This window comes from Acipenser ruthenus, unplaced genomic scaffold (assembly GCF_902713425.1).
Source record: "Acipenser ruthenus unplaced genomic scaffold, fAciRut3.2 maternal haplotype, whole genome shotgun sequence".
Classification (NCBI taxonomy): Eukaryota; Metazoa; Chordata; class Actinopteri; order Acipenseriformes; family Acipenseridae; genus Acipenser; species Acipenser ruthenus.
Genome location: NW_026708274.1, coordinates 55,001 through 80,904, shown reverse-complemented (window position 1 = coordinate 80,904; position 25,904 = coordinate 55,001). Strand labels below are relative to the sequence as shown.

The following is a 25,904-nucleotide window of genomic DNA, read 5'->3' as shown; positions in this document are numbered from 1 at the left end:
AGCCCTGGTCTCTATATCTAGACAGCTGAAAGACATTTTTAAAGTATATTTAAACACTTTTGCAGCAAGATCGACGGGCTCACAGAGAGAACCCCTTGATTATTTTTTTCAGAAAGGAAACTCACTGGTGTATCTCTTATCCTGGTATGTGGCCCCAGTCCAATCAGCAACCTGAAAGAGGACGAGAGGAAACGCTCGCGTCAAAACTCCTGCTGTCAGATCCCACGCACGCGGGAGAAGCGGGGGATTACACTGACAAGAGTTAAACAGGGCGGATATTTATAAGAGACCCAGAAAGAGTTAAACAGGGCTGATATTATAAGAGACCCAGAAAGAGTTAAACAGGGCTGATATTTATAAGAGACCCAGAAAGAGTTAAACAGGGCTGATATTTATAAGAGACCCAGAAAGAGTTAAACAGGGCTGATATTTATAAGAGACCCAGAAAGAGTTAAACAGGGCTGATATTTATAAGAGACCCAGAAAGAGTTAAACAGGGCTGATATTTATAAGAGACCCAGAAAGAGTTAAACAGGGCGGATATTTATAAGAGACCCAGAAAGAGTTAAACAGGGCTGATATTTATAAGAGACCCAGAAAGAGTTAAACAGGGCTGATATTTATAAGAGACCCAGATAGAGTTAAACAGGGCTGATATTTATAAGAGACCCAGAAAGAGTTAAACAGGGCTGATATTTATAAGAGACCCAGAAAGAGTTAAACAGGGCTGATATTTATAAGAGACCCAGATAGAGTTAAACAGGGCTGATATTTATAAGAGACCCAGAAAGAGTAAACAGGGCTGATATTTATAAGTAGACCAAGAAGAGTTAAACAGGGCTGATATTTATAAGAGACCCAGAAAGAGTTAAACAGGGCGGATATTTATAAGAGACCCAGAAAGAGTTAAACAGGGCTGATATTTATAAGAGACCCAGATAGAGTTAAACAGGGCTGATATTTTATAAGAGACCCAGATAGGACTTTGCTAAATGTGAACAAGGGTGCGGTTCAGCTAATGAAAGCATACAAGCAGCTCCAGAGATCTCCAGGTGGAGAGACCCCCCTTCTCCCCCCTTCTTCTCCCTCCCCCCCTTCTCCCATTCTTCCTCCCCCTTCTCCCTCCCTCTCCCTTCTCCCCTGTCCTCCCCCTTCTCCCCCTTCCCTCCGCCCCATTCTCCCCCCCATTCTTCCTCCCTTCTTCCTCCCCCCTTCCCTTCTTCCTTCTCCACTTCCCTTCTCCCTGCCCCCCTTCACCCATTCTTCCTCCCCCCTTCTCCCCCCTCCTTCTCCCTTCACCCCATTCTTCCTCACTCCTTCTCCCTTCTCCCCCCTCCTTCTCCCTTCACCCATCTTCCTCCCCTTCTCCCTTCTCCCCCTCCTTCTCCCTTCACCCCCATTCTTCCTCCCCTTCTCCCTTCTCCCCCTCCTTCTCCCTTCACCCATTCTTCCTCCCCCTTCTCCCCCCCTCCTCCCTTCACCCATTCTTCCTCCCCCTTCTCCCCCCCCTCCTCCTTCACCCATTCTTCCTCCCCCCTCCTTCCTCCCCCCCTCCTTCTCCCCTCACCCATTCTTCCACCCCCTTCTCCCATTCTTCCTCCCCCTTCTCCCCCCCCCTCCTCCCTTCACCCATTCTTCCTCCCCCCTCCTTCTCCCCCCTCCTTCTCCCCTCACCCATTCTTCCACCCCCTTCTCCCATTCTTCCTCCCCCTTCTCCCTTCTCTCCTTCCCTTCTCCCTTCTCCCATTCTTCCTCCCCCTTCTCCCTTCTCTCCTTCCCTTCTCCCTTTCTTCCTCCCCCTTCTCCCTTCCCCCATTCTTCCTCCCCTTCTTCCCTTCTCCCCTCCCCTTCTCTCTCTCTCCCCCCTTCTCCCATTCTTCCTCCCCCCTTCTCCCCCTCCCTGCCCCCCTTTCCCCCTCCCCTACTCCCCTCTCCCCCCCCCTCACCTTGCCCAGTCTGTCTCCTTTGCTGAAGGGCTGGTAGGGCATGTCTTTGAACTGTTCTGGGATGGCGCAGGGACCCCCATCCAAGCAGGTTATCCTGGATAACAGGAGCGTGAAACTTAGCCATCCTGAAACGAGAGAGACTTTGAGTTTAGGGTTATTACTGGAGGAGCGTTTCAGACACTTTAAAAGATGCAGAGAATCATCCCGACGAATCAGGAAGTGGCTTTTTTTACTTGGGCAGAGTATGTCAGTCAGGAAAACAAGGACATGTCGTATGCAGACAGGCTCAAAGAATTGAATCTATTCAGTCTTGAACAAAGAAGACTACACGGCGATCTGATTCAAGCATTCAAAATCCTAAAAGGTACTGACAATGTCGACCCAGGGGACTTTTTCAACCTGAAAAAAAGAAACCAGGGGTCACAAATGGAGATCAGATAAAGGATAAAGGTTCAGGGGCCGGTTGTAGTTTTTTTTTTTTTTTAAATGCATATCATCCCCCCCCCCCCCCCCCCCCCAATTCCTTTTTTCTCAGTAACTTCAGCTTATCTTTTCACAGCCTCAATCTCCCCCTGTCCGCAGCTGTCTGTCAGCACTTGATTACATTTGCTCACAATGTGTTGATAATTTACCCTGAAGCGACGCTTGCAGCTACATGTTTGTGTGTATGGAGGCTATACAGCTGTGAAACATCTCTGTGTCCGTCAGAAAATACAGTGATGCGAAACAAAAACAGCATTGTTGTCTATTTTTGGCGATTTTGCTGGGGAACTGACCAATGAGGAACAGCTTCCCTTGCGTGCGTTTTTCACTAAACAACCACAGAAGAAAAGATCATTCTTGCAGTATCAAGAATTATCTTGATACTGCAAGAATGATCTTTTACTGAAATAATCATTCTGAAAAGCTGTTGTGTGTTCTACAGTGTTATTCGCTGTACACCAGGACTATCACGGCCGTGTTTTTGCTGCTGATGATACAGAAAGTCATCTATCACTATTTAATCATATCCTGATGTAACTATCACTATTTAATCACATCCTGATGTAACTATCACTATTTAATCATATCCTGATGTAACTATCACTATTTAATCACATCCTGATGTAACTATCACTATTTAATCATATCCTGATGTAACTATCACTATTTAATCACATCCTGATGTAACTATCACTATTTAATCACATCCTGATGTAACTATCACTATTTAATCATATCCTGATGTAACTATCACTATTTAATCACATCCTGATGTAACTATCACTATTTAATCATATCCTGATGTAACTATCACTATTTAATCACATCCTGATGTAACTATCACTATTTAATCATATCCTGATGTAACTATCACTATTTAATCATATCCTGATGTAACTATCACTATTATCTGCTGTATTATTGAATTGTGGTTTGTCACACTTGAACAAAAGTTATTGTATTTCTTGCTCTTATTGTATTACTTGTATTGTAACACTTGAATGTATTTGTATTTGCTTGCGATTGTAAGTCGCCCTGGATAAGGGCGTCTGCTAAGAAATAAATAAATAATAATTGTATTAATTCTTGTACTGTGATTCTTGAAATGTATTTTTGTTTACGATTGTAAGTCGCCCTGGATAAGAGCGTCTGCTAAGAAATAAATAATAATAATAATAATAATAATAATAATAATAATAATTGTATTAATTCTTGTAGTGTGATTCTTGAAATGTATTTGTTTACGACTAAGTCACCCTGGATAAGGGCGTCTGCTAAGAAATAAATAATAATAATAATAATAATAATAATAATAATAATAATAATAATACGTAAGTTTCCCTTCGTTTTAATTCAATGTCACGGTGCGGACACGTCGATATTTTTCATTAATAGTTTTCTAATAAATCATAAATTAACTCAACATCTGTGTACTAACACGCAATGCAAAACTTCAATAATCAAACACATTTTAATCAAACACATTTGCACTTGCAGAATCTGCAGCACTTTTACTTTTTACCCTCTGTTTTGATTTTTTTTTTGAGGTTTGTATTAAAAACAAACGTCCTCCTGTAACATTTACACAAAAACAAGTTTATTATTTTAAAAACAACGCGGTATCTCTTTCCGATACCCGCCACAGTAAACAGCCCCCTCTCCTCTGAATCGATATCAGACCCTCTCACCTGCTCCGTGTGTTTTATTTCTTGGATGTTTAAGAGTTTTTATTCCACGTTTAAAAATATTTAATAATCTCCCCTCTTGAAGCCGGCGGAAGAGACTCGGACGCCGTGTCGCAAACCGGATGTGAGTGTAGTTTGTCCCTACGAATCCCGGCTTTACTCTTAAAACAAAACACCAATCCGAGAATATTAATTTAAAACACACTCTAGTGTTTAATATTACATTTAAAAAAATGTGTGTACGGGTATAAATACGCCGTGCCTGCCCATGCCAGTACTGTGGCTGCTTCCCCGGCTTCCTTTGCCAGTACTGTCGTGGAAAACGCGTTCTTTACGGTAAAGCGAGAGGCGGCGCTCCGCACACGTGGGTTCGCTTGTGTGCGGTGCAGGTAATGATCATGAAAATATTATTATTATTATTATTATTTATTTCTTAGCAGACGCCCTTATCCAGGGCGACTTACAATTGAAACAAGATATCACATTATTTTTACATACAATTACATTATTTTTACATACAATTCCCCATTTATACAGTTGGGTTTTTACTGGAGCAATCTAGGTAAAGTACCTTGCTCAAGGATACAGCAGCAGTGTCCCCCCCACCTGGGATTGAACCCACGACCCTCCGGTCAAGAGTCCAGAGCCCTGACCACTACTCCACACTGCTGCCCTAATATGCGATAGCAACACAAGTAACGTGTTTATAACGTGTATGTAGAGAGAAAGACAGGGTTAGTTTTTTTTTTAATTACATTTTTTTTTGGTGGTTATGATGAGCTATTTCCGATTTTTATGTAAATCGTTTTTTTCAGAGCTTTCGATTTTTTATGTACTGTATGAAATTATTGTTTTCTGTTACTCTACTTTACAAAATGCTTGTTTTGTTTTTTCTGTCACAAAGTAGTAACTGTACAGTGCCACACTTTGTACCTTCCTTTGTTGTCTTCCACAACGAAATCCCTGTGGTCACGGACACATTCCTCTGGGTTGTTTTACATTTCGACACAATTTGCAATTCTGTTTTAAATCCTACGTATCTTAACTGTAATATAGCTTTAAATCCCGCGAACAAGCCTCCAGTCGAGAAAGTATTCAGAACTAATCAATACAAGTTAGGGAAAGGTAGTTTGTCTTGTTTTTTATGTATTGGGTTTTTGAGTTATGTGAATTGACTTTATATTTCCAGTGTTTTTCTGGTGTTCATTATACACAGATTTTTGTATCAGGGGTGTTTTATCGGTTAAACCCTAAAATCAGAAGCCGTAATTATATTATTATAGTCATTTATATTGTAAGAATATTATTGTGTATGTGTATAAATCTGTGTATTATGAAAGCCTATATTAAAAACAACATGAACATATAAATCTGAATGCTAGGGGTACGCAGACAGGTGATCGGTCTGGAACTTAGGGGGTACGCGGCAATCAAAAGTTTGGGAACCTCTGCTCTAGGGCAACTGTAGTTGTTGCATTTTCTACGGGGGGTGGTCGAGGATTGCTGTTCCGATATTGTGGGAGTTTTTATAAAGACGCCCTGTTGTTATTAACATGCTGACACTTACCCGACAGCTCCAGCGTCGCTTCGGTGTAATATCGGGGTTTTGCGATTATATAATTCCTGGGTCATTTATGTATTGTTTAGGCAGAGCGTGCTGACGTCACGTTTTGTGTACGTTCTTCTGTAAGGTTCGTTTCGGCTTCTTTCCTGTTGAAGCCCCGAATTCTGTACAGCAGCAGGGGGTTGCATGCGTGAGGAAAAACAAACAGAAGACAACAACATCAAAAAAGTTCCAAACAGTGGTTTTGTTACTCGTGTAAAATGGCTCGTATTTTCAACATGGGCGGCAAAGTGATACTGCAATAATATTGCAAAGTGTTTTGCAGAATTTGAACACAAGAGGGCAGTCGATACCTAAAAGGGAGTTGCTTGAAGCAACGATTTTTCGAAGCGTTTTGTTTACTCGTTCGCTTGTTTTCTGTCGGCATCATTGAAGCATCAGTGATACGGTATTGAAACATCAGGGATAAGATATTGCGTCTCTTGAAGCATCAGTGATAGGGCACTGCGTCTCTTGAAGCATCAGGGATAGGGCATTGCGTCTCTTGAAGCATCAGTGATAGGGCACTGCGTCTCTTGAAGCATCAGTGATAGGGCACTGCGTCTCTTGAAGCATCAGTGATAGGGCACTGCGTGTCTTGAAGCATCAGGGATAGGGCACTGCGTCTCTTGAAGCATCAGTGATAGGGCACTGCGTCTCTTGAAGCATCAGTGATAGGGCACTGCGTCTCTTGAAGCATCAGTGATAGGGCACTGCGTCTCTTGAAGCATCAGTGATAGGGCACTGTGTCTCTTGAAGCATCAGTGATAGGGCACTGTGTCTCTTGAAGCATCAGTGATAGGGCATTGCGTGACTTGTCAGCTCTGTAGTGAGTTGTGCAGCACTTTGAAGGACGTGGTTTGAACACACACACGGTCTCTGTTGTGCAGGAGAATGATCGCACCCGACACTCTGAAGCCCAGCCTCCTCCGAGCTGCCTGCATTGTAAGTCTAGAGGGTGCTTATTTTTAGCTACTTTCGTTTTTGATGTACTGTATGAATGTTTTCTGTCACTTTCCAAAATGCTTGAGCGTTATTTTTCGTTCTGTCACAATATCTCTAGTAACTGGACAGGACTCGCACCCTTAAGCTGTCCTTTCTTTCCTTTGCTGTCTTCCACAGTGAAATCCCTCTGGTCTCGGCACATTCTTCTGGGGTTTTTGTCTGGAGGCATTTTTGGACATTTCGTCCGCAGTTCTGTTTTAAATCTGACTGTTAGGAATGACCGGGTTCTGGGTGTGGGTAGAGTTTAAACCCGCGCTCCGCACTGGTCATTGATGGTGCGTTTGCTTTGTCCTGGTTTCTCGCAGGCTCTTGTTGTGGGTGTGTTGATGGTCCCTCTGCTAAGGATTGTGGGATTGCGTGTGTTCTCCATGGCCTCTGAAGGATATGCTGCTGGAACGCACTCTGCTGCATTTGTCACCTGCCCCAACGAACAGGTGGCCAAGGAGATTGCACGGTGAGAGAGGGGGAGGGGGAGGGGCGGAGACATGAGGAGAGGGAGAGGGAGAGACCAGGGGAGGAGAGGGAGAGAGGAAGGGGACAGAGAGGGGGAGGGGAGGGGAGGGGAGGGGAGGGGGAGAGACATGGGGAGGGGGAGAGACATGGGGAGGGGGAGAGACATGGGGAGGAGAGGGAGAGAGAGGGGGATGGGGAGAAAGAGGGGAGGAGAGGGAGAGAGGAAGGGGAGAGACATGGGGAGGGGGAGAGAGAGTGGGAGGGGAGGGGGAGAAACATGGGGAGGGGGAGAGAGAGTGGGAGGGGAGGGGGAGAAACATGGGGAGGGGGAGAGAAAGGGGAGGAGAGGGAGACAGAGGGGGATGGGGAGAGAGAGGGGAGGGAGGGAGGGAGGGGGGAAAGAAAGGGGGATACAGACACGAGGAGAGGGGAGAGGAGAGGTGGAGAAAGGGGGGTGGGAGAGACATGGGGAGAGGGGGAGAAAGGGGGTGGAGGGAGAGGGGGAGGGGAAGAGAGATGGAGAGGGGGAGAGAGGAGGAGACAGAGAGACATGGGGAGAGGGGAAGACAGAGGGGGAGGAGAGAGGGGGAGGGGAAGAGACATGGAGAGAGGGAAGAGACAGCAGGGGGAGGGGAGATGAGAGAGAGAGGGGGATGGGGAGAGGAGAGGGGAAGAGGGAGAGAGAAGGTGGATGGATAAGGGGAGGGGGAGAGAAAGTGAAAGAAGGGGGAGGGGGTCTGGATTATGATAATACCAAAGATGACATCATTGAGCCTACATTGGGGGTAGATTCAATAATAAAGAACATGCCTGACTCTCTGCATCGCAGTTTAAAACAAGCAGTGCATTTAAAAGAGGGAAACGCCTTGAAAATGCAATGCAGCCTCTGCAGGCCTGCGTTTGTGGTGCGCTCGTCTGTCCCGTGTGAAGTCATGCGTTCAGGACTCTCTCTCTCTCTCTCTCTCTCTCTCTCTCTCTCTCTCTCTCTCTCTCTCTCGTGTTTCCAGGGGGATGGTAGAGAGGAAGCTGGCTGCGTGTGTGAACATCGTCCCGAAGATAACGTCTGTGTGAGTGCCAGACCGCTGTCAATATACAAGTTTAACAGCACCGATGCAGCACTGCAGGATTATTATTATTATTATTATTATTATTATTATTAATTTCTTAGCAGACGCCCTTATCCAGGGCGAGTTACAGTCGTAAACAAAAATACATTTCAAGAATCACAGTACAAGTAATAATACAATTAAGAGCAAGATGAATACAATGACTTTGGTTCTAGCAAATACAAGAATATGACAAAATCCGATTCAGTAACGGAGCAGATAACGGTGTCAGTGATAGTTACATCAGGATATAATTAAATACAAAACACTACAGATTAAATAACACTTGTGACAGATTACAGTACTCTGAAGTACAGGATTAAATGCAGTACAATAGGGAGCAGATAAGAGCAAGTAAAGCACATTGAGGAAGAGTGATAAGTGTCTTCGCAGGATGAAAATCAAATACTGCCGTTCGTGGGCAACACTGAGTCATTCTGCTGGAGTAACATCCTGTACTGCAGATAGCATGCACACACAACTCAGAAAACACTGGAGTAAAAGACTACAGAGGTAACAGCTGCACAGTGTCTGACCCGTTTCTTAGAAATGTTTGGAAACGGATCTCCAGCATATTTACGCAAGGCCAAACAGATTCAGTTCTTCGAAGCTCAGTCCTTGAAGCTCTGCTGGGATTAGTCTGGTCTCGTAGCTCAGTCCTTGAAGCTCTGCTGGGATTAGTCTGGTCTCGTAGCTCAGTCCTTGAAGCTCTGCTGGGATTAGTCTGGTCTCGTAGCTCAGTCCTTGAAGCCCTGCTGGGATTAGTCTGGTCTCGTAGCTCAGTCCTTGAAGCCCTGCTGGGATTAGTCTGGTCTCGTAGCTCAGTCCTTGAAGCTCTGCTGGGATTAGTCTGGTCTCTCTTCGTAGCTCAGTCCTTGAAGCCCTGCTGGGATTAGTCTGGTCTCGTAGCTCAGTCCTTGAAGCTCTGCTGGGATTAGTCTGGTCTCTCTTCGTAGCTCAGTCCTTGAAGCCCTGCTGGGATTAGTCTGGTCTCGTAGCTCAGTCCTTGAAGCTCTGCTGGGATTAGTCTGGTCTCGTAGCTTAGTCCTTGAAGCCCTGCTGGGATTAGTCTGGTCTCGTTGCTCAGTCCTTGAAGCTCTGCTGGGATTAGTCTGGTCTCGTAGCTCAGTCCTTGAAGCTCTGCTGGGATTAGTCTGGTCTCTCTTCGTAGCTCAGTCCTTGAAGCCCTGCTGGGATTAGTCTGGTCTCGTAGCTCAGTCCTTGAAGCCCTGCTGGGATTAGTCTGGTCTCGTAGCTCAGTCCTTGAAGCTCTGCTGGGATTAGTCTGGTCTCGTAGCTCAGTCCTTGAAGCTCTGCTGGGATTAGTCTGGTCTCGTAGCTCAGTCCTTGAAGCCCTGCTGGGATTAGTCTGGTCTCTCTTCGTAGCTCAGTCCTTGAAGCTCTGCTGGGATTAGTCTGGTCTCGTAGCTCAGTCCTTGAAGCTCTGCTGGGATTAGTCTGGTCTCGTAGCTCAGTCCTTGAAGCCCTGATGGGATTAGTCTGGTCTCGTAGCTCAGTCCTTGAAGCCCTGCTGGGATTAGTCTGGTCTCGTAGCTCAGTCCTTGAAGCTCTGCTGGGATTAGTCTGGTCTGATAGCTCAGTCCTTGAAGCTCTGCTGGGATTAGTCTGGTCTCTCTTCATAGCTCAGTCCTTGAAGCCCTGCTGGGATTAGTCTGGTCTCTCTTCGTAGCTCAGTCCTTGAAGCTCTGCTGGGATTAGTCTGGTCTCGTAGCTCAGTCCTTGAAGCCCTGCTGGGATTAGTCTGGCCTCGTAGCTCAGTCCTTGAAGCCCTGCTGGGATTAGTCTGGTCTCGTTGCTCAGTCCTTGAAGCCCTGCTGGGATTAGTCTGGTCTCGTAGCTCAGTCCTTGAAGCCCTGCTGGGATTAGTCTGGCCTCGTAGCTCAGTCCTTGAAGCCCTGTTGGGATTAGTCTGGTCTCGTTGCTCAGTCCTTGAAGCCCTGCTGGGATTAGTCTGGCCTCGTAGCTCAGTCCTTGAAGCCCTGCTGGGATTAGTCTGGTCTCGTAGCTCAGTCCTTGAAGCTCTGCTGGGATTAGTCTGGTCTCGTAGCTCAGTCCTTGAAGCCCTGCTGGGATTAGTCTGGTCTCGTAGCTCAGTCCTTGAAGCTCTGCTGGGATTAGTCTGGTCTCGTAGCTCAGTCCTTGAAGCTCTGCTGGGATTAGTCTGGTCTCGTAGCTCAGTCCTTGAAGCCCTGCTGGGATTAGTCTGGCCTCGTAGCTCAGTCCTTGAAGCCCTGCTGGGATTAGTCTGGTCTCGTAGCTCAGTCCTTGAAGCTCTGCTGGGATTAGTCTGGTCTCGTAGCTCAGTCCTTGAAGCCCTGCTGGGATTAGTCTGGTCTCGTAGCTCAGTCCTTGAAGCCCTGCTGGGATTAGTCTGGTCTCTCTTCGTAGCTCAGTCCTTGAAGCTCTGCTGGGATTAGTCTGGTCTCGTAGCTCAGTCCTTGAAGCTCTGCTGGGATTAGTCTGGTCTCGTAGCTCAGTCCTTGAAGCTCTGCTGGGATTAGTCTGGTCTTGTAGCTCAGTCCTTGAAGCTCTGCTGGGATTAGTCTGGTCTCGTAGCTCAGTCCTTGAAGCTCTGCTGGGATTAGTCTGGTCTCGTAGCTCAGTCCTTGAAGCCCTGCTGGGATTAGTCTGGTCTCGTAGCTCAGTCCTTGAAGCCCTGCTGGGATTAGTGTGGTCTCGTAGCTCAGTCCTTGAAGCCCTGCTGGGATTAGTCTGGTCTCGTAGCTCAGTCCTTGAAGCCCTGCTGGGATTAGTCTGGTCTCGTAGCTCAGTCCTTGAAGCTCTGCTGGGTTTAGTCTGGTCTCGTAGCTCAGTCCTTGAAGCCCTGCTGGGATTAGTCTGGTCTCTCTTCGTAGCTCAGTCCTTGAAGCCCTGCTGGGATTAGTCTGGTCTCGTAGCTCAGTCCTTGAAGCCCTGCTGGGTTTAGTCTGGTCTCGTAGCTCAGTCCTTGAAGCCCTGCTGGGATTAGTCTGGTCTCGTAGCTCAGTCCTTGAAGCTCTGCTGGGATTAGTCTGGTCTCTCTTCGTAGCTCAGTCCTTGAAGCTCTGCTGGGATTAGTCTGGTCTCGTAGCTCAGTCCTTGAAGCCCTGCTGGGATTAGTCTGGTCTCTCTTCATAGCTCAGTCCTTGAAGCCCTGCTGGGATTAGTCTGGTCTCGTAGCTCAGTCCTTGAAGCTCTGCTGGGATTAGTCTGGTCTCGTAGCTCAGTCCTTGAAGCTCTGCTGGGATTAGTCTGGTCTCTCTTCGTAGCTCAGTCCTTGAAGCTCTGCTGGGATTAGTCTGGTCTCTCTTCGTAGCTCAGTCCTTGAAGCCCTGCTGTTTCTCTTCTGTGTTGTGCTGCAGGTACGAATGGCAGGGGAAAATCGAAGAGGACAGCGAGGTCTTGATGGTGAGATTACATTTTATTATGTTCAACAAATCATCTGCAGCCTGACGCACACACACACACACACACACACACACACACACACACACACACACACACACACACACACACACACTGACACACACACACACACACACACACACACACACACACACACACACACACACACACACACACACACTGACACACACACACACACACACTGACACACACAAAACAATCCTCCAGCCCTTTATTTGTGGTGTTTATTTCTGAGCAGAGTACAAAAGATACAGAAATAAATCTTCATCTGGATAACTAATCTTGTGATCTCAACGCAACACATTTTAAAATATTTGTATTCCTGTCCTTACCCATATAAACGTTTCCAGTAATAAAAGCATAGAAAAGTGTAATAAACAACAGAGAAAGCAAAAGCATAGGGAAGCATTGTAAAGCACAGAGAGGTCTGGTAAAGCATAGGGAAGCATTGTAAAGCACAGAGAGGTCTGGTAAAGCATAGGGAAGCATTGTAAAGAACAGAGAGGTGTGGTAAAGCATAGGGAAGCATTGTAAAGCACAGAGAGGTCTGGTAAAGCATAGGGAAGCATTGTAAAGCACAGAGAGGTCTGCTAAAGCATAGGGAAGCATTGTAAAGCACAGAGAGGTCTGCTAAAGCATAGGGAAGCATTGTAAAGCACAGAGAGGTCTGCTAAAGCATAGGGAAGCATTGTAAAGCACAGAGAGGTCTGCTAAAGCATAAGGAAGCATTGTAAAGCACAGAGAGGTCTGGTAAAGCATAGGGAAGCATTGTAAAGCGCAGAGAGGTCTGGTAAAGCATAGGGAAGCATTGTAAAGCACAGAGAGGTGTGGTAAAGCATAGGGAAGCATTGTGAAGCACAGAGAGGTGTGGTAAAGCATAGGGAAGCATTGTAAAGCACAGAGAGGTGTGGTAAAGCATAGGGAAGCATTGTAAAGCACAGAGAGGTCTGGTAAAGCATAGGGAAGCATTGTAAAGCACAGAGAGGTCTGCTAAAGCATAGGGAAGCATTGTAAAGCACAGAGAGGTCTGCTAAAGCATAGGGAAGCATTGTAAAGCACAGAGAGGTCTGCTAAAGCATAGGGAAGCATTGTAAAGCACAGAGAGGTCTGGTAAAGCATAGGGAAGCATTGTAAAGCACAGAGAGGTCTGGTAAAGCATAGGGAAGCATTGTAAAGCACAGAGAGGTCTGCTAAAGCATAGGGAAGCATTGTAAAGCACAGAGAGGTCTGGTAAAGCATAGGGAAGCACTGTAAAGCACAGAGAGGTCTGGTAAAGCATAGGGAAGCATTGTAAAGCACAGAGAGGTCTGGTAAAGCATATGGAAGCATTGTAAAGCACAGAGAGGTCTGGTAAAGCACAGGGAAGCATTGTAAAGCACAGAGAGGTCTGGTAAAGCATAGGGAAGCATTGTAAAGCACAGAGAGGTCTGGTAAAGCATAGGGAAGCATTGTAAAGCACAGAGAGGTCTGGTAAAGCATATGGAAGCATTGTAAAGCACAGAGAGGTCTGGTAAAGCACAGGGAAGCATTGTAAAGCACAGAGAGGTGTGGTAAAGCATAGGGAAGCATTGTAAAGCACAGAGAGGTCTGGTAAAGCACAGGGAAGCATTGTAAAGCACAGAAAGGTCTGGTAAAGCATAGGGAAGCATTGTAAAGCGCAGAGAGGTCTGGTAAAGCATAGGGAAGCATTGTAAAGCACAGAGAGGTCTGGTAAAGCATATGGAAGCATTGTAAAGCACAGAGAGGTCTGCTAAAGCATAGGGAAGCATTGTAAAGCACAGAAAGGTCTGGTAAAGCATAGGGAAGCATTGTAAAGCGCAGAGAGGTCTGGTAAAGCATAGGGAAGCATTGTAAAGCACAGAGAGGTCTGGTAAAGCATATGGAAGCATTGTAAAGCACAGAGAGGTCTGCTAAAGCATAGGGAAGCATTGTAAAGCACAGAGAGGTCTTTAGGAGCAGACTGAACGTTTTCTATAAAACATCATTTGAGTCTGTGATGTCTGTATCGATATCATTGGTATGTTCTCTGTTTTGTATGTTCTTTTATAAAAACATGACTTTATAAACTCAGCACTGCCCCCTACACCCATTACATCATCATCCAATTCTGTCCTATCAGAGCTGTGTAATGTTTCGTTGATCATTCACATAGAAAGAATATGCGAGGCTTAAATCTGATAGCTGCTTTCACAGTAAGAGATTGTTCCCAACTTGGCACATTTTAGTGTTCTGCGATACCTGATTTAGGCTACCTCGATACGATACCCTGCATAAGATCACGATATTCGATATTATCACGATTCTTTGAATTTTATGTCCATTACATGTTAAATGGCTGTCAAATAAAAATGTTCACAAGTACAAAGTGTGGTAGAGGCTAAAACTCACTTAATGCTACAGCATGGTGGAATGCTTGCTTTTTAATTTTATTTTCTGTTGAAACAAGTTCTCTTTTTATATAAGAAATACAGAAAATAGTGTAATCAAAGTCATTGCCACCAACTATTAAATACAACTGTAAAGAAAGCTTAGTATAAGAGACATTATTTTCTGTATATATTGTGTTTCAATATATATATATATATATATATGAGAGAGAGAATCATTACTTCAAATTAATTTTATAAAATAAGTTGAGCTGATGAAAAAAGCATTTCTGGCAAAGAACTTCTGATACTGTAGTACTGAAAACACTGATAACTATTAGAACATAATATTATGTTTCATCTTATTCAAGCCAAACGTCTCCTTCAAAACAACATTGCAGTGCACTATAAACATAGGAAATGTTACGCAATTTTATTCAGACCATCATGCGAGCGTGGATGTTAATTTTGCTAAGAAAATAAATTAGACAAAAGACTTTTACAACTATAGATTAGAGCACATCGTTTACCTGCTGAATCGCGTATGCACGCCTTGAACTATATATGGGGGGGTGGTGGACGGGGGGACGGGACTATGCAGCCTATGTACTGTGTACTGTATGTTTTTGTGCTGAACTTGCAACAATCAGACGTCCGTTTCCAGCATGAAAGCTAATTGTTTTACACACACAAAAAAATGTTTTACGACAAAATCCAAGGAATATATAAAGTGTTAACCATTTTTAACATGGAGTCGTTTTAATGACACGTCTGCAAAATATATTTTTGCATCTTGGTGAACTAACGAACGGCATTTTGATCCGCTTTTAGTGCGTTCCTATGTTCTCTTTACACAGTGCTTTTTTTATTGTACTATTTCAACTTCTTACACACACACACACACACACACATATATAAATACTAATTGGGTGCATTATTTACATTTTTAAGACGAGATGTAATTCACAGAATCTCAATAATATGTAAAACAAAATAACTACAGTAAAAGTAGAACTATTTTCACTGTAACTAACTTACATGCTGTCGCTTCACTTCAACAAAGAGATTGGGGTGGCGATCTGATAAATGCTTAAATAAATTGGTGGTGTTTCCTCCCTTGTTTTTTACTTCTTTCAAACACCTCCTACATTTTGGATGTCCACCTTCAACTGGATTGCCGCTTTCATTTAATGGATAACCAAAATAGTTCCACACTACAGTGGAATTGGCTTTAGAAACCAGCTGTTCTCCCGCGTCCGCCATGTTGATACTTGGGCAGTACTGTAATTAAATTTTCCGAGAACGCGCAGCGCAGGAAAGTTAGTTTCTTCCGGTATATGCAAAAAAGTTCATATCTTTTTTAAAGCACACAATTAAAGTGTTGTTTTGAAGTCTCAAAAAAAAAAATAGCCAGACCGAAAAACACGATATATCACCAAAAAAAAGACGGGATCGAAAAAAAACGATATATCGATTTTTTTTTTTTAACCCGATATTAGGTATCATATAATTTTTGTATCATGATATTTCGATATACCGAAATTCCGCAGAACACTAGCACATTTTATGTTGACTCAGAAATGTCTTCATCTATATAATGTGGGGAAGCTATAAAAAAGGCCAACAAGATGCTCGGATATATTGTGAGAAGTGTTGAATTTAAATCAAGGGAAGTAATGTTAAAACTTTAATTTCTTAATTGGCCGGGATAATTCTGGTCGCTCTTCTTTATTATGTGTTTATTTAGCAGACGTCTTTATCCAAGGCGACTTACAGAGACTAGGGTGTGTGAACTATGCATCAGCTGCAGAGTCACTTACAACAACGTCTCACCCGAAAGACGGAGCACAAGGAGGTGAAGTGACTTGCTCAGGGTCACACAGTGAGTCAGTGGCTGAGGTGGGATTTGAACCGGGGACCTCCTGGTTACAAGCCCTTTTCTTTAACCACTGGACCACACAGCCTCCTTCTTCTTTGCACTCTTTCTAGAGCAGCAATATCCTTTTTGTAACGAGGTGACCAGAACTGAACACAATATTCTAGGTGAGGTCTTACTAATGCATTGTAAAGTTTTAACATTACTTCCCTTTATTTAAATTCAACACTTCTCACAATATATCCAAGCATCCTGTTGGCCTTTTTTTATAGCTTCCCCACATTGTCTAGATGAAGACATTTCTGAGTCAACATAAACTCCTAGATCTTTATCATAGATTCCTTCTTCAATGTCATTAGAGAGAAGCTGTGTTTGCAGTCCAGTGCTCTTCTCCTCGTCTAATCTGTTGCAATTTCCTTTTTTTCTTAGATGATTAAAACCAGGACATCCAAAGTTCCAGCCTTGGCAGAATATGTCCGGTAAATATCTAACCCTGTCCCTCTGAGCTGAGCTGAGGGGAGAGTTAGACTAGAGGTCTTCAAGATAAATATCGAACCCTGTCCCTCTGAACTGAGCCGAGGGGAGAGTTAGACTAGAGGTCTTCAAGATAAATATCGAACCCTGTCCCTCTGAACTGAGCTGAGGGGAGAGTTAGACTAGAGGTCTTCAAGATAAATATCGAACCCTGTCCCTCTGAACTGAGCTGAGGGGAGAGTTAGACTAGAGGTCTTCAAGATAAATATCTAACCCTGTCCCTCTGAACTGAGCCGAGGGGAGAGTTTGACTAGAGGTCTTCAAGATAAATACCTAACCCTGTCACTCTGACTTCAGCACAAATTCTCAACTCCATCCTTAGAGAACTCCAGCTCTAGAGATGGAGTGAGTTTAGCTCTGAGATCTGAACTCCAACTCGAAGTTGGGTGAGTTTAGCTCTGATCTCCAGCTCTCGAAGTTGGGTGAGTTTAGTTCTGATCTCCAGCTCTCGAAGTTGGGTGAGTTTAGCTGTGAACTCCAGCTCTCGAAGTTGGGTGAGTTTAGCTGTGAACTCCAGCTCTCGAAGTTGGGTGAGTTTAGCTCTGATCTCCAGCTCTCGAAGTTGGGTGAGTTTAGCTGTGAACTCCAGCTCTTGAAGTTGGGTGAGTTTAGCTCTGATCTCCAGCTCTCGAAGTTGGGTGAGTTTAGCTGTGAACTCCAGCTCTCGAAGTTGGGTGAGTTTCGCTCTGATCTCCAGCTCTCGAAGTTGGGTGAGTTTAGCTGTGAACTCCAGCTCTTGAAGTTGGGTGAGTTTAGCTCTGATCTCCAGCTCTTGAAGTTGGGTGAGTTTAGCTCTGATCTCCAGCTCTTGAAGTTGGGTGAGTTTCGCTCTGATCTCCAGCTCTCGAAGTTGGGTGAGTTTAGCTCTGAACTCCAGCTCTCGAAGTTGGGTGAGTTTAGCTCTGATCTCCAGCTCTTGAAGTTGGGTGAGTTTAGCTCTGATCTCCAGCTCTCGAAGTTGGGTGAGTTTAGCTCTGATCTCCAGCTCTTGAAGTTGGGTGAGTTTAGCTCTGATCTCCAGCTCTCGAAGTTGGGTGAGTTTAGCTCTGATCTCCAGCTCTCGAAGTTGGGTGAGTTTAGCTCTGATCTCCAGCTCTTGAAGTTGGGTGAGTTTAGCTCTGATCTCCAGCTCTCGAAGTTGGGTGAGTTTAGCTCTGATCTCCAGCTCTTGAAGTTGGGTGAGTTTAGCTCTGATCTCCAGCTCTTGAAGTTGGGTGAGGTTTAGCTGTGAACTCCAGCTCTCGAAGTTGGGTGAGTTTCGCTCTGATCTCCAGCTCTTGAAGTTGGGTGAGTTTAGCTCTGATCTCCAGCTCTCGAAGTTGGGTGAGTTTAGCTCTGATCTCCAGCTCTTGAAGTTGGGTGAGTTTAGCTCTGATCTCCAGCTCTCGAAGTTGGGTGAGTTTAGCTCTGATCTCCAGCTCTCGAAGTTGGGTGAGTTTAGCTCTGAACTCCAGCTCTAGAAGTTGGATGAGTTTAGCTCTGATCTCCAGCTCTCGAAGTTGGGTGAGTTTAGCTGTGAACTCCAGCTCTCGAAGTTGGGTGAGTTTAGCTCTGATCTCCAGCTCTCGAAGTTGGGTGAGTTTCGCTCTGATCTCCAGCTCTTGAAGTTGGGTGAGTTTAGCTCTGAACTCCAGCTCTCGAAGTTGGGTGAGGTTTAGCTCTGATCTCCAGCTCTAGAAGTTGGGTGAGTTTAGCTCTGATCTCCAGCTCTCGAAGTTGGGTGAGTTTAGCTCTGATCTCCAGCTCTAGAAGTTGGGTGAGTTTAGCTCTGATCTCCAGCTCTTGAAGTTGGGTGAGTTTAGCTCTGATCTCCAGCTCTTGAAGTTGGGTGAGGTTTAGCTCTGATCTCCAGCTCTCGAAGTTGGGTGAGGTTTAGCTCTGATCTCCAGCTCTTGAAGTTGGGTGAGTTTAGCTCTGAACTCCAGCTCTCGAAGTTGGGTGAGGTTTAGCTCTGATCTCCAGCTCTTGAAGTTGGGTGAGGTTTAGCTGTGAACTCCAGCTCTTGAAGTTGGGTGAGTTTCGCTCTGATCTCCAGCTCTTGAAGTTGGGTGAGTTTAGCTCTGATCTCCAGCTCTCAAAGTTGGGTGAGTTTCGCTCTGATCTCCAGCTCTCGAAGTTGGGTGAGTTTCGCTCTGATCTCCAGCTCTTGAAGTTGGGTGAGGTTTAGCTCTGATCTCCAGCTCTCGAAGTTGGGTGAGTTTAGCTCTGAACTCCAGCTCTCGAAGTTGGGTGAGTTTAGCTCTGATCTCCAGCTCTCGAAGTTGGGTGAGTTTAGCTGTGAACTCCAGCTCTTGAAGTTGGGTGAGTTTAGCTCTGAACTCCAGCTCTTGAAGTTGGGTGAGTTTAGCTCTGATCTCCAGCTCTCGAAGTTGGGTGAGTTTAGCTCTGATCTCCAGCTCTTGAAGTTGGGTGAGTTTAGCTGTGAACTCCAGCTCTTGAAGTTGGGTGAGTTTAGCTCTGATCTCCAGCTCTTGAAGTTGGGTGAGTTTAGCTCTGAACTCCAGCTCTTGAAGTTGGGTGAGTTTAGCTCTGATCTCCAGCTCTCGAAGTTGGGTGAGTTTAGCTCTGATCTCCAGCTCTCGAAGTTGGGTGAGTTTAGCTGTGAACTCCAGCTCTTGAAGTTGGGTGAGTTTAGCTCTGAACTCCAGCTCTTGAAGTTGGGTGAGTTTAGCTCTGATCTCCAGCTCTCGAAGTTGGGTGAGTTTAGCTGTGAACTCCAGCTCTCGAAGTTGGGTGAGTTTAGCTCTGATCTCCAGCTCTTGAAGTTGGGTGAGTTTAGCTCTGATCTCCAGCTCTCGAAGTTGGGTGAGTTTCGCTCTGTTCTGAACCCCTCGCTGTGTCTCTCTCAGCTCTGTTCATCCCTATGAAGTGGCCGAGGTGATCAGCCTGCCCATCGACCAGGGGAACCCTCCTTACCTGAAGTGGCTGGGAGACTCTGTGCCGGAGTAAAGCTGCAGTGAACAGATCCCCACAGGACCCTGCGAGGAGCGTTCTCCGTGACTCACAAAGCACCTGCTAACAATGAACTAATATTATTGGCTTCCCCTTTTTCAATCTCATTTTGTTTGATTACATGATGTTAAAAACAATATCTAAATCCTCAAATCTGAAACTCTAGGTCATGTTAATGTTTTGGCCATAACTGTAGTACAAACCCATGCATATGTTGTTAAAGATAACGATATATTTTTCATTAGACGCAATATTGTTGTTATTTAAAAACCTGTAGTAAACATAAAAGAGATATACAGCAGTCTCTTGTAAAGTCTTATTATTTACAATGGAAGTTTGATTCAGTTTCCAATATAAACCTGTGTTAGAAATCTGTGTTGTGTGAAAGGTGAATATTTCCATTCTTTGCTCAGTCGTCAGAAAATACTGATATTATCAATCGATATGAAACGTATAGCATTTAATATTTAGAGAAAAAACATGCATTTGATCTCCCAAATAAAAATAGATACCCTTTTATTCCAGTCTAAAGTCATCTTACTAAAGATTAATTATATATAAATAATAAATGATATATGTGTGTGTGTGTGCGTGCGTGTGTTTGTCAGTACCTGTGTGTGTGTGTGTGTCTCAGTGTGTGAGGGTGATTTAGTTGCCAGTTAAATATTTAACTAAATGTCAACTCTAGCTAAGAGATTTAAGATTTATTTAAATATTTAGCTAAATATTAAATCTAGTTAAGAGATTTAAGATGTATTTAAATATTTAGCTAACTGTTAAATGTTGTAAGTAGATTTCTAAATGATATCTGAATGCACACATTTATAAAAAGCTGTATTTATTTTCTCCTCATTTCTGGCAGCCCATACTAACGGCGCTCGGAACTTTGGCATTTTTAAATCCTAACGGTCTCTGCTCAGCGGAGTGGAATGTTCAGGAGCCGGTTGCCTAGCAGCGTCTCCGCCTCCTTCTCTGCCCCGCCCCCTCTCTCCCTCTCTCGTTGCTCCAGCTAGGAGTTCACATTCAGCTTCCTTAGATTATATAGCGCCATTCTTTACTAACTCTTACAAATGAGCTTATTGGAGGCTTCGTGTTTTTAAGATGGTTCAGGTGCAGTCCGGGCAGACTGACTGCAGCATCATTACAGTATACCGCACTGCGCTCGGCTTTGTGTGGAGGCTGAGACACAAAATAATGAACGACTGCTAAAGAAATCACATGGATTGCTTTTTAATGCTATATGTGTATCTGGTATTCTAAGTATTACCTACAATTAATAACTCAGCTATATTCATATTCAGAATGTGATACAGTATTAAGACAGGGTCCAGTATTAGAAATAAATAAACACGCTTTAAGAGAAACAGCAGTGATGTTTATTGACCATTCCCATCCATTCTCTAGATGTTTCTACATTGTGGTTGCAATCCACAGGGACAAGGGACTCAGCGATGTTAAATAAAAAACTAGAGCCCACAATTAACCAATATAGAAAGGAAGGGGGGAGAAATGTATTGCCTGCGTGCAGCACCTTCCACTTTCCTCTATTAAATGTCATTTGCCATGTGTCTGCCCAGTTCTGAATGCTGTCGAGATCATTTTGAATGACCTTTGCTGCTGCAACACTGTTTGCCACTCCTCCTATTTGGAACTGCAAACACAAGTCAAAAAGGAAGTTAGAAAGGCCGAGAGAGAGACAGAAATGAACATTGCTAAGGGGGTGTGAGGGAGGAGACGCTCACATTGTCTCAGTATGTATCTGGACATTTACTGCAGATGTTTTTAATCTGTTTTTGTACGGTGTTGCTGATCCTTGTGTCTAGGAAGGAAAATAATAAAAACAAAATTCACTTCCCTGTTGTACGGGGACTGGAGGCCTGTGGTTGGGAGTGTCCTGAAAACCAAGAGAAAGATTAATGAAGAGGACGGTTTAGAGAGCTGGTTTGGAAGGGAGCACACTTCCACAACAATGGATTGCAGGACTATTGTTAAGATAAACTTTTAAAATGAGCATCAGTTATTTTAAGGGGCATGTTTTTTGAAATGCAACGGTTCAGGTAACCGGAGTTGGGTGTGGTGGGGAGGTCCTCCATCTTGACAGGAAGTGGGGAAGCAGCCATGTTGGTGAGGGAAGCTTTTATTGACTTCCCTGAGTACTGACTTCCTGTAGTCAGGGCAGTACCTGTAGAAGATATTGAAAGGGGGGAGAGCTGATTTTAAGTGCGTTTCTCTCTGCTTGTTTTGAAGTATAGTTTTAATGCACATGTTAGATTAATGTTTAGTTATATATATATATAAATATTCATTGATTTGTTTCTTTTTGAATACTTTATTTATTCTTGATAACTGTTTGCTGGTTTGTTTCTATATACCCACCTGCAGAATGGTTTATTCTGGGGGAGGGGGAGGTCTGGAAGGGTATAAAGGCTGTTCGTTTTGTTCAGTCAGGATCGTCTTTTTGTGCAGATCAGAGGGCAGTTTTGCAGCTCTGTGGTTGGACTCAGTTATTGGAGTCAGTACCTGTGATTAGGTGACTAGAAATAGTTATTTTTGGTTTCCACTTTTTCTTTCCTCAAATTGTTTGATATTTTGTTCAATCAGCTTTTTGTTTATCATTGTTCTTAAATAAAAATAATTGGTTTGGCACCAAACTTCTCTGTGATCCGTGTGTCCATGTGTGTGTGTCAATCACACACACACACAGGTACTGACCCGCACACACACACACACACACACACACACACACACAATGATGGGCGATCACTCGAGTCGAGCATGATTGTCCTCCATAGGGTCTTCTATCTGTGGGTCTTCAGATTGTTGTAAAGGCCGATCCGGGAGCCACATATTTTGGTGCAGTGTGGGCAGGGTGAGTGTTGCTTGTGGTTGGTAGTTGGTCCTTCCTGGTGTTGAGTCTCTCCTTGCGTATCTGCTGCTTGTCCTCCGCGGCACAGCGAAGATGCTTTTCATGTAGTTCAGCCCCCTCTTGAATGATTTTCCTCCAGCTGTGTCTGTTTAGTGCAATGTCTTCCCAGTTGTTGGAGGTGATGTTGAATTTCTTCAGGTTTGTTTTGATGTTGTCTTTGTAGCGTTTCTTTTGCCCTCCAGGGGCTCGCTGACCTTCCCTCAGCTGGGAGTCCATGATCTGTTTCGGGAGGCGTGAGTTGGGCATGCGGATGACATGGCCTGTCCATCGGAGTTGGTGTTGCATTATGGGAGTGGTGATGCTGTTTATGTTGGCCTCCTCCAGAACGCTGGTGTTGGTGCGTCTGTCCTCCCAGCTGATCCTCAGGATTTTCCGTAAGGATCTTTGGTGGTGTTGTTCCAGAGCTTTCAGGTGCCTCCTGTAGGTGGTCCATGTTTCGGCTGCTTATAGCAGTGTGTGGAGGACAACAGCTTTGTAGACCAGGAGTTTTGTATAGACCTGTAGGTCATGGTCTTCGAAGACTCTCTCAGTCTTGCGTAAGCTCCACTGGCACACCTCAGGAGGTGGTTTATCTCCGAGTCAATGTCTGCTTTGGAGGAGAGAACGCTGCCGAGGTATGAAAAGTGATCAACATTTTCAAGGGTGTTATTGTCGACTTGTATTGTGGGCAGAGTAGAGGGCTTGTTGGATGGTGGTTGGTGAAGAACTTGCGTCTTCTTTATATTCAAGGCTAGACCCAGGATCCTGTATGCCTTGGCAAAAGCATTCAGGATACACTGGAGGTCTTCTGCGGAGTGCGCTGCGATGGCATTGTCGTCTGCGTACTGAAGCTCCATGATGGTGGTGATGGCGACTTTGCTTTTAGCCTTGAACCTGTTGAGGTTGAAGAGCCTGCCATCTGTTGGGTACAGGATTTGAATTCCCTGTGGCAGGTCTTGACCAATGAGGTGAAAAATGGCAGAAATGAAAACGGCAAACAGGGTGGGTGCGATGATGCAGCCCTGTTTGACCCCTGTCTCCACAGTGAGGGGCTCTGACTCGGAGCCGCTGTTTGACCCCTGTCTCCACAGTGAGGGGGCTCTGACTCAGAGCCGCTGTTTGACCCCTGTCTCCACAGTGAGGGGGCTCTGACTCAGAGCTGCTGTTTGACCCCTGTCTCCACAGTGAGGGGCTCCGACTCAGAGCTGCTGTTTGACCCCTGTCTCCACAGTGAGGGGCTCTGACACACAGCTGCTGTTTGACCCCTGACTCCACAGTGAGGGGCTCTGACTCAGAGCCGCTGTTGCTGAGCACTGTGGCAGACATGCCGTCATGCAGCAGCCTCAGTATTCAGATGAACTTGTCAGGGCAGCCGTATTTCGAGAGAATCCGCCAGAGAGCGTGGTGGTTAACTGTGTCAAAGGCTTTTGTTAGGTCTATGAAGGCCAAGTACAATGGCTGCTTTTGTTCCCGGTGTTTCTCTTGTAGTTGACATGCTGTGAAGATCACGTCTGCCGTACCTCTGGATGGGTGGAAACCACACTGCGATTCTGGGAGAACTTCTTCAGACAGGGGTAGAAGTACTTCCCCCGTGGTTGATAGGAGGGAGATGCCCCTGTAGTTCCCAATCTGCCTCGTCTCACTTTTTGAAGATTGTCACTATCAGAGCGTCCCTGAGCTCCAAGGGCAGTTCTTCCTTATCCCAGATCTTATCTTATCCCAGAATACACACACACACTGACACACAGGCACTGAGACACACACACACACACACACACACAAACACACACACACACACACACACACTGACACACACACACTGACACACACACACACACACACACACTGACACACACACACACACACACACACACTGACAGACACACACTGACACACACACACACACCACCATACACAGACACACACACACACACACACACACACTGACACACACACACACACACACACACACTAACACACAGGTACTGAGACACACACACACACACACTGACACACAGGTACTGAGACACACACACACACACACTGACACACACACACACACTGACACACAGGTACTGAGACACACACACACACACACACACACTGACACACAGGTACTGAGACACACACACACACACACACACTGACACAAACACACACACACACACACTGACACACACACACACACACACACACACACACACACACACACACTGACACACACACACACACACACGGCAAATGACATTTAATAGAGGAAAGTGGAAGGTGCTGCACGCAGGCAATACATTTCTCCCCCCTTCCTTTCTATATTGGTTAATTGTGGGCTCTAGTTTTTTATTTAACATCGCTGAGTCCCTTGTCCCTGTGGATTGCAACCACAATGTAGAAACATCTAGAGAATGGATGGGAATGGTCAATAAACATCACTGCTGTTTCTCTTAAAGCATGTTTATTTATTTCTAATACTGGACCCTGTCTTAATACTGTATCACATTCTGAATATGAATATAGCTGAGTTATTAATTGTAGGTAATGCTTAGAATACCAGATCCACATTTAGCATTAAAAAGCAATCCATGTGATTTCTTTAGCAGTCGTTCATTATTTTGTGTATCAGCCTCCACACAAAGCCGAGCGCAGTGCGGTATACTGTAATGATGCTGCAGTCAGTCTGCCCGGACTGCACCTGAACCATCTTAAAAACACGAAGCCTCCAATAAGCTCATTTGTAAGAGTTAGTAAAGAATGGCGCTATATAATCTAAGGAAGCTGAATGTGAACTCCTAGCTGGAGCAACGAGAGAGGGAGAGAGGGGGCGGGGCAGAGAAGGAGGCGGAGACGCTGCTAGGCAACCGGCTCCTGAACATTCCACTCCGCTGAGCAGAGACCGTTAGGATTTAAAAATGCCAAAGTTCCGAGCGCCGTTAGTATGGGCTGCCAGAAATGAGGAGAAAATAAATACAGCTTTTTAGAAATGTGTGCATTCAGATATCATTTAGAAATCTACTTACAACATTTAACAGTTAGCTAAATATTTAAATACATCTTAAATCTCTTAGCTAGATTTAACAGTTAGCTAAATATTTAAATAAGTCTTAAATCTCTTAGCTAGAGTTGACATTTAGTTAAATATTTAAATAAATCTTAAATCTCTTAGCTGGATTTAATATTTAGTTAAATATTTACCTGGCCGCTAAATCTGGAGTTTGTATGCAAATGAGCTCCGCCCGCTTCGTGCTTTCACGCGATTTGATTGGCTTTTGTAATGTTGAAATTTGCATGTTAACCAATTAGCATAACATAATTGTGTGTCTCAGTGTGTGTCTCCGTGTGTGTTTGTGTGTGTGTCAGTACCTGTGTGTGTGCGTGTTAGTATCTGTGTGTGTGTTAGTATCTGTTTGTGTGTGTCAGTACCTCTGTGTGTGTGTGTGTGTGTGTGTGTGTGTGTGTGTGTTTGTGTGTGTTTGTGTCTCAGTGTGTTTAAAAATGCGAAATCAGGTCTCTTAAGTAGATTTAACATTTAGCTAAATATTTAACTGGCAGCTAAATCTGGAGTTTGTA

The 25,904-nt window shown here is 44.7% G+C and overlaps 1 protein-coding gene and 1 long non-coding RNA gene across 5 annotated transcripts; one reads left to right on the top strand and one right to left on the bottom strand.

Annotated features, from left to right (window-relative positions):
- Positions 1-105: 105 nt before the first annotated feature.
- Positions 106-4,388, bottom strand: LOC131730513 (uncharacterized). The gene is made up of 3 exons (XR_009324081.1): positions 4,118-4,388; positions 1,947-2,071; positions 106-171 (listed from the first exon to the last, which is right to left on the bottom strand). It is a non-coding gene; the product is annotated as an uncharacterized LOC131730513 (long non-coding RNA).
- A 31-nt stretch (positions 4,389-4,419) lies between these two features.
- On the top strand, positions 4,420-19,736 carry LOC117970715 (protein CutA homolog). 4 transcript variants are annotated; one of them, XM_059020565.1, is made up of 7 exons: positions 4,431-4,503; positions 6,608-6,662; positions 7,028-7,176; positions 8,183-8,242; positions 11,644-11,689; positions 16,379-16,428; positions 19,333-19,736. In XM_059020565.1, exons 2-7 carry the CDS (start codon positions 6,612-6,614, stop codon positions 19,430-19,432), a joined length of 456 nt encoding a protein of 151 aa, XP_058876548.1. In that variant the 5' UTR covers positions 4,431-4,503; positions 6,608-6,611; the 3' UTR covers positions 19,433-19,736. The 4 variants fall into 4 exon arrangements, with proteins under 4 accessions (XP_058876551.1, XP_058876548.1, XP_058876550.1 ...); XM_059020566.1 differs by lacking the exon at positions 4,431-4,503 and adding an exon at positions 5,663-5,906; XM_059020568.1 differs by lacking the exon at positions 6,608-6,662 and having other exon boundaries at positions 4,420-4,503.
- The last annotated feature ends 6,168 nt before the right edge of the window (positions 19,737-25,904 follow it).

Excerpts from the sequence above, each read along its gene's own strand:
- LOC117970715 (XM_059020565.1), top strand. The coding sequence starts at position 6,612 with ATGATCGCACCCGACACTCTGAAGCCCAGCCTCCTCCGAGCTGCCTGC. Across the intron at positions 7,177-8,182 it reads GTGGCCAAGGAGATTGCACG|GGGGATGGTAGAGAGGAAGC; the intron begins GTGAGAGAGGGG and ends TCGTGTTTCCAG. Across the intron at positions 11,690-16,378 it reads AGGACAGCGAGGTCTTGATG|ATGATTAAAACCAGGACATC; the intron begins GTGAGATTACAT and ends TTTTTTTCTTAG.